The sequence below is a fragment of the Physcomitrium patens genome, chromosome 17 (assembly GCF_059467195.1).
Source record: "Physcomitrium patens ecotype Gransden chromosome 17, ASM5946719v1, whole genome shotgun sequence".
In the NCBI taxonomy this organism is placed as follows: Eukaryota; Viridiplantae; Streptophyta; class Bryopsida; order Funariales; family Funariaceae; genus Physcomitrium; species Physcomitrium patens.
Window position 1 is genome coordinate 7,926,007 of NC_143426.1, and position 6,560 is coordinate 7,932,566.

At 46.0% G+C, this 6,560-nt stretch overlaps 1 protein-coding gene across 2 annotated transcripts; it reads right to left on the reverse strand.

Moving 5' to 3' along the window:
* Positions 1–2,136: 2,136 nt before the first annotated feature.
* Positions 2,137–6,291, reverse strand: LOC112294759 (uncharacterized). Of its 2 annotated transcripts, none has more exons than XM_024545564.3 (3): positions 6,085–6,291; positions 3,755–5,553; positions 2,137–3,647 (listed from the first exon to the last, which is right to left on the reverse strand). In XM_024545564.3, exons 2-3 carry the CDS (start codon positions 4,973–4,975, stop codon positions 2,640–2,642), a joined length of 2,229 nt encoding a protein of 742 aa, XP_024401332.1. In that variant the 5' UTR covers positions 4,976–5,553; positions 6,085–6,291; the 3' UTR covers positions 2,137–2,639. The 2 variants fall into 2 exon arrangements, with proteins under 2 accessions (XP_024401332.1, XP_090099806.1); XM_090243680.1 differs by lacking the exon at positions 6,085–6,291 and adding an exon at positions 5,832–5,958.
* Positions 6,292–6,560: the final 269 nt, after the last annotated feature.

Here is a 6,560-nt window from a genome sequence, read left to right on the forward strand (position 1 = left end):
CTTTTACAATTAAAAGTAGAATAAGACAAAAGTGCTCCTTAGCTCCATATTTCTTTCTCATTGAAGCAGAAGTACTTCATTCAATAATCACAAAAGAAGCAAATTTAGGATTAATAAAAGTTATATAATTACTTATAGTCAATGAAAAATAAACTATAGAAGAATATGTGGATGATGCTTCTTTGACTTTATTAAGACGGGAAGTCAATATAAGACATATTATATATACATTAGAAATATTTTGTTTAGATTGAGCCTTATTCTAAATTGAAACAAGTCAAGTAGACATTAGAAAAATAAAAATAGAAATATACAACTACCATAGACAAACAAATTAAGAATTATATGGACCAATGAGAAAGAAATTAGTAAACTAATAAGAGCATCATTTGGACTCTTCCTATATCATCAAATTTTGACTCCTTACAACAAAAAATTAACAAAAAATAAAGTTTTTGGTATTTAAGAATGATAAATGCTACAAAAAGAGGTACCATAGTCAATAGTATACTCTTGTCTACAATATTCTACTTTATATTGTTATGAGGATGAACAAAGAAGTGTATAGCAAAAATTAAGACTTCACTAAGCAACTACATAGCTAGAGAGACAATGCAACATGCTCATACTAAGATGTCTTAGATATAATATTGTCAACTACTTAGTAAAGTAAAGGGGGGATCAACCTCATCAATTTGGTAGATGCAATAGTGGCCTTACTAGCTAAATAGGTGGTAAAGGCAATAGAACCTTGCTACTCCAATTTACACTTGTTATTGTGACACCAACTTGGCCAATGTCAACCTTATGTAAGAGGGAAATGGCAACCAAGCCTAGAATTCTTCACCAAAGCAAGGCACCAAAGTAGGCAAGGGTCTTTAATGGGGTAAATTGACAAATCGAACAACACCACAAGATGTGGCTGCAACTGATTGATTACGGAAGAGACGCATGGTTCAGAACACAAGCGCTTATGAAACGTCGACCACAGCAAGCAGCCACGTACTAGCAGCAGTTTCGTCAACAGTGGTGTGGGAATCGAATATTAGCGGAGTGGAAGCAGGACAACCAGAATGGAAACTAACCTGGCCTAGTAATAGTAGATCGATCAATATTTAACTCATGCATAAATATTGGAGTTAACGGAGATAGGATACGTGGCACGCTAGAACGACGTCTAGAGAGCCGGTGCCGAATAGTATCAGCTACAGAAGTCTACACTGACATGGGTTGATGGTGGAGACCTGGAGAAAAAAGCAATCAATAGCACACAAAGGCGTCCATGATTGCGTAGCAGAAGCAGACAAGGCATTCATTCTACCCAGAATGTTTCTTAGTTCCGACCATTTGTTGCGATGGTGCAACTCAATGCTGATCAGCGACTTTGAAGAGTCTGGATTGGTCGGTCAACCAATCTAGAGCACTATATTCTCATGGATGTGGTTTCTGCCGGTCATACTCTGCTGCTCAGATGCGTTGAAGGTCGAGATTTCGCAGTTTCACTTTCACTATTTACCCATTCAACCTGCGGTCGCCACCTTAGAGGTCCAGGTAACCAGAAAGTCAGAGTTTGTTGGTGTTTCTTGAAAATGAAGAGTAATCGTGTGTTCTTCAATGCTTGTTTCATTAAATAAATTATCATCCAACCTCGATGAGCACCAGGAGATCTTCCTATGAATGTTGGCATTGCTGTTTAACTATCAGCCATCCTAGAGTGATATGTATCTAACAGTGTTTTTTCGATGAGGTTTGTTGTTTATTAACACGTCACAAACCTTGTAGCAGTGAGTAATTCTCATAGACTGAAATTAAATAAAAACATGAAAATGATCCAAATTTGTACGAGCAACGAATAATATGAATGTATGGGTGTAGACGGGTTTCAGGACTTGGTGAAAGGTCGGACCACTGTTATCGCTTCAATTTAAATCAGGGAGGTTCGTCAGCTCTTTTTGAAAAGGAGAATCTTGGGTTTGATACCATCTAATGTAACATCTGCAAGAGTCATGTGCAGGCCACAAGCAAGTCAAATGAAGGCGCTCAATGGGGTTGCTAACAGAGGTGATGGGGAAATTGAGAGTCGGGCTGATACCAGTGAAGAAAGACACTGAGAATGAAAACTGTACAAAGTGGAAATGCCACAAGAATGTCTCTATGATTGATGAATCATCTGTGTAATGCACAGCAAGTATCTGATGGCTTGCAACCACCCCACTAATGGGAAACATTTACTGTACCTGACATTGGCAATACCATGGAACAAAAAATTTAACCAATCTGTTACTGAGTGGCCCATTAGCAATCAATCTTCCGGAACAGAGAACCCTACACCGTGTTATATCGTTACTAAGCCGCAGGAGCGAAGGCTTCCCCCAATAGAGAGAAACAACTCCATGGTATCACTCCCAGCGTGCTTCCAAAATCAACCAACAATCGAACCCATTGACACGGGGTCCAGCATCGTTCTGAGCCTTTCTATCAACTACTCTTAAAATAACCTTCCCTCCCAATTCAGAAGTTAAAAAACACCTCAAAATGTACACATGAGCACAGGAACACGAAAAATTGGCTCAACGCCTACTCTAAGATCTGTGGCTACGTGTGCTGTCCGCAACAGTAGAAAAATGATAGGCATAATATTACAAAGTCGATGCATTCAGGAAAACCTCATCTGGCGGCATCTCATCGCTGCCATCGTTGCTATTCAGAAAGAGCTCTGCGTCTCTCTCTTCTTCGTTAGTGAAATCCCTGCGTTCCAACTTGGCATGTGACGCAATAAATATCATCTTCTCTGCTTTCTCAATTGCGAGTCGGGAGTTTCCATTTCGATAAGCCCATCGCCACATCGACCAATTACACTTAAGCCCACAGCTGGTAGCATGGAGGAAGAGCAGCCGAACAGCCACTTTGCCTAATGACTTGTATTCACTAAGACAAGTCTCCCAAACAAGACGCCGGCTCTGGGGATTTACAGCTTTCATGCGACCTGTTAATGGATCCCGCTGTTTAAGTTGCACAGCCTGGGCATACAGTGGATCCAGCCCTTCTGCACGCCATTTCATTAACTCCATTAAAGCAATGTGAGCCTCTTCTTTTGCAACAAGTCGCGTTATCAAGCGATCGACGTCTTTCTCTTGTTCGGAAGTCAGGCATCTGAAGGGAGGCAGATACTTGCCACTCGAGTCGCGGAGCAGGTAAAGCGGGTCAAGGATGAGCGCTGCTGACCATGCTGGGTGGTAATTTTTGCCAAAGCGAGTTTCAATAATTTCATAAACGGAGGCTCCATCCTTGTCATGGCGAGCACACCAATCCTTTACCTTCGCTCGGAGCTCATCCCAAAGCGGTAAACACTGGCTCACAAGGGGTCTATCAACTTCGATATCGTTAACAATACCCTTAACAATCTTCACTAAGTCTTGCACTGCTTCCAAATCAGACCAAAACCGAACACTTCCCACAAGCTCTGCCACTTCATCCGCGAGCTGGTTATCAGAGAAGTGAGGATTAAACGACTCATCGAGCACGCTGTGCTGCAGCGCTCGTGCAGATGCCGTTATGTCGTCGAGCATTACCAACAAGAATGAATAATGTGGTTCCGCAAACTGCGGGTCCGGTGGAGTACGGAGCAATTTCACGCCATTGTATTCCTGTAGCGATACCGCAGTGGTGTCAAGTATTTTCAAAATTACTACAAAATAATCCAGAAAATAAATGATCTTCTGGAGAGCGAGACAAACAGGATTGGAGGCTTTACCTCGCGCTGATACTTGTGCAAGTACAAACGGGCTTGAGGCTGGTTGTTGAAGAAAGCAGAGATCTTGGCACACTCAGTTCCGACAGACCTAAAGAGCAGCAGGTGCTTGTTGAAGTCCTTGAACAAATTGCTGAAGCCCTGAGCCTGGCAGCACAGATTAACCATCCTTGGAAATCGATACTCTAATTCTTCCAACGCATTCAGGCTGTATCTGTCAGCGTCTGCAACTATTCCAACGCAACGCTCTGGCGAGGGACCACATATTGAGGAAATAGCCTCCGCTAACGTCTCCTCAACGAGCTTGCCAGAGACCGCACCGGTGTTTACATTGACTACGCTACGAAACAGGGAATTGCCGTTGGGGAGGTTGAGCGTAATGTTGATAAGCGTCTCTCCCATGCCGGTCGCTTTCTCCTTCCATCCGTCGGAAGCAAGTTGGAAAAACAAGGCCTCTCGAAGCTTCAGTTCCGACTCTTGCTTCACTTCTTCAAACTTTGCATCCAACTTAGCACCTGCCAGGTACCGCCGGCTCACTGGAGGTAGACCCAGTTGATTGAGAAATGCTTTGAACTTCGGATGCTCCACACAAGAAAACGAGACGGTGCCGCAAGACTCATACAGCCATTCAGCCAGGAGATTGAGGGCTGCGTCGGCCTGAGCTTTGTTTGGTAATCCGCTGCCCTGGAACTCTCCCATCCTCATCCCCGGGCTCTTCAGCTTCCTCACACTATCCTCAAGCAATGCCAGCGCGTCGAGATCCTGCTTTCCCCCCGACAGCATTAAGGGCGTACCCGGTGTGCCAGCACGCGCAAGCTCCATACCCGAACCATCGCCACCCGAGATCGATTGCGGACCCAATGAGGACGCAGCAGTTCTCTTTCTCGGGGTAACAGAGGGTGGCGAAGCTGGTTTGGGTCCGGGTCCTTGGGAGACTAGAGGCTTCGACACCATCCCATTGAAATTGGGACAAGTGCCCCGCTTCAGATGCTCCGAAGCGGTGCGCGAGGGATTAGAAGCAGAGAACATGGCATTGCACAAAGAGCATCGTAGCTTGACAGCCTTGGGCAACCCCGTGTCGGGATGTTGCACCAACAAGGGCAACAAATGGGCCCAATACCACGCGCCTTTGCCCTTAATAGCCTTGCTGCGCACAGTCACGAGCCCCTCATAGCGCTTGTGCAACGCCTTGGCCGACAAATCGATCTCCTCGTGACTGGCCATAAACGTTCCTCCGTCCCCACCCTCCTCACACAACCAACTCTCCTCTGCACTCTACTTCCGCACCCTACCCATTCTTGTCTCTCCCTCCGCATTCATTCCACTCTTCACTACACAACCACCAAAACTCCAAATAACGACAAACCTCCTCGCGCCCTAACACTGCAGTTATTCATTTCGTCTACCTCCCTCCGAGACCGCGATGCGATGGCGAATTCACTAAATATCAATCAATCAATCAATCACGCCATATACTGAACCCAGAGGTATTCACTCCCTTACACAATAGCCGATGTTTCTTCCTGCGCCAAGAAATTCGAGCAACCACAAAGATTACTCGAAGAAGAAGAAGAAACCCTAGAACCAGCACAGGTCACCGTGTATGTCATAGATTTTAACTGCCCGTGGAGGGAGCGCGTACGGATAATCAATCCTAGAGCGTAGTAGTGGCGCCATCCCCGCCCATTGCCTCCTTCTCTGTCCTGGCCATCCCACGGATTGTTACCACCGCCCCTTCCGTCCGTCGCAACCTCGAAACTTGTGCAAGTGGCCATCGGGCACACATGGATCCCATACCCTCTCTGGGAACCACCCCACCACGAGAACACACCCACCGCATCAACTCTCACATCACAAACACATCACACAGACACCACATAGACACCACCTCGCCACCACTCCCTCACACATAGCCTCGCCCCCATACAGCACCAATACCTTCCGAAAATAAAACATAACACCGCAACTGAAACTACAGATGCAAACACCACAACAAACGCAAAAAAATTTACAAAAACCACCACCCCCACCACCCAACGCCCAAAACTTGCCCCCCTCCCCACTCCAAATCCTCTCCCACCTCGGCAACCTCACCAGCAAGAACACGAAAAAGCGCAAGCGCGTATTGTTGACCACGGTACTCACAAAGAAAAAGTACCCTTCACACAGACAAGCTTCAGTTGCCCCGCAACGGAGCAACCCACAAGCACTACCAGCTCATACAAGTTCTGGCCAAGGTTCAAAACCATGAGCCAGGCAGTGAACCCCGAGAGGCAGGGAGGTAACAGAAGCAACAGCAGAAGGTGAAGTAGAAGGCGGAGAAATTGAACTACAGTGTGATGGAGAAGTTACGACTGGCATTCCCTGTCACGTTTGAATCCCAATTCTCCTTTCCCCATGGCTATTAATGAGCAAGGGAATTCCCTTCAGCTTTAATGTTGCAAGCTTGGGAGTCAAGGGCTCTAGGTCCAAGAGGCGACTTCCATTGAGGGGGGGATGCTAGGAGGAGGACGAGGAGAGAGCAACAGAAGCAGCAGCAGGAGTATTCTGTTATATGGGTATGGAGGGGGAATTGTGAGTGAGTGAATGAAGTAAGATGCGTGAGGGGCTAGGGAGTATGTGGGGGAGCCTGTGGTATGGCCATTTGTAGTGGCAGGGGGTCTAATTTTTCCACCTTGTATACCCAGGCATTTTCAATAGGTCACTGTTGATACGATCATTTTTCATACTTGACAGGACAATGTCTTTCAATCAAGCCAGCCAGTAGAGGAGGTGGAGGAGGAAATGTTTCTACAACCCCCTCTGGAAA

What these genes read in the sequence shown, in the direction of transcription:
- LOC112294759 (XM_024545564.3), bottom strand. Translation starts at nt 4,975, where the DNA reads ATGGCCAGTCACGAGGAGATCGATTTGTCGGCCAAGGCGTTGCACAAG. An exon ending in TGCACAAGTATCAGCGCGAG is followed by an intron (nt 3,648 to 3,754) that starts GTAAAGCCTCCA and finishes GTATCGCTACAG; the next exon opens with GAATACAATGGCGTGAAATT.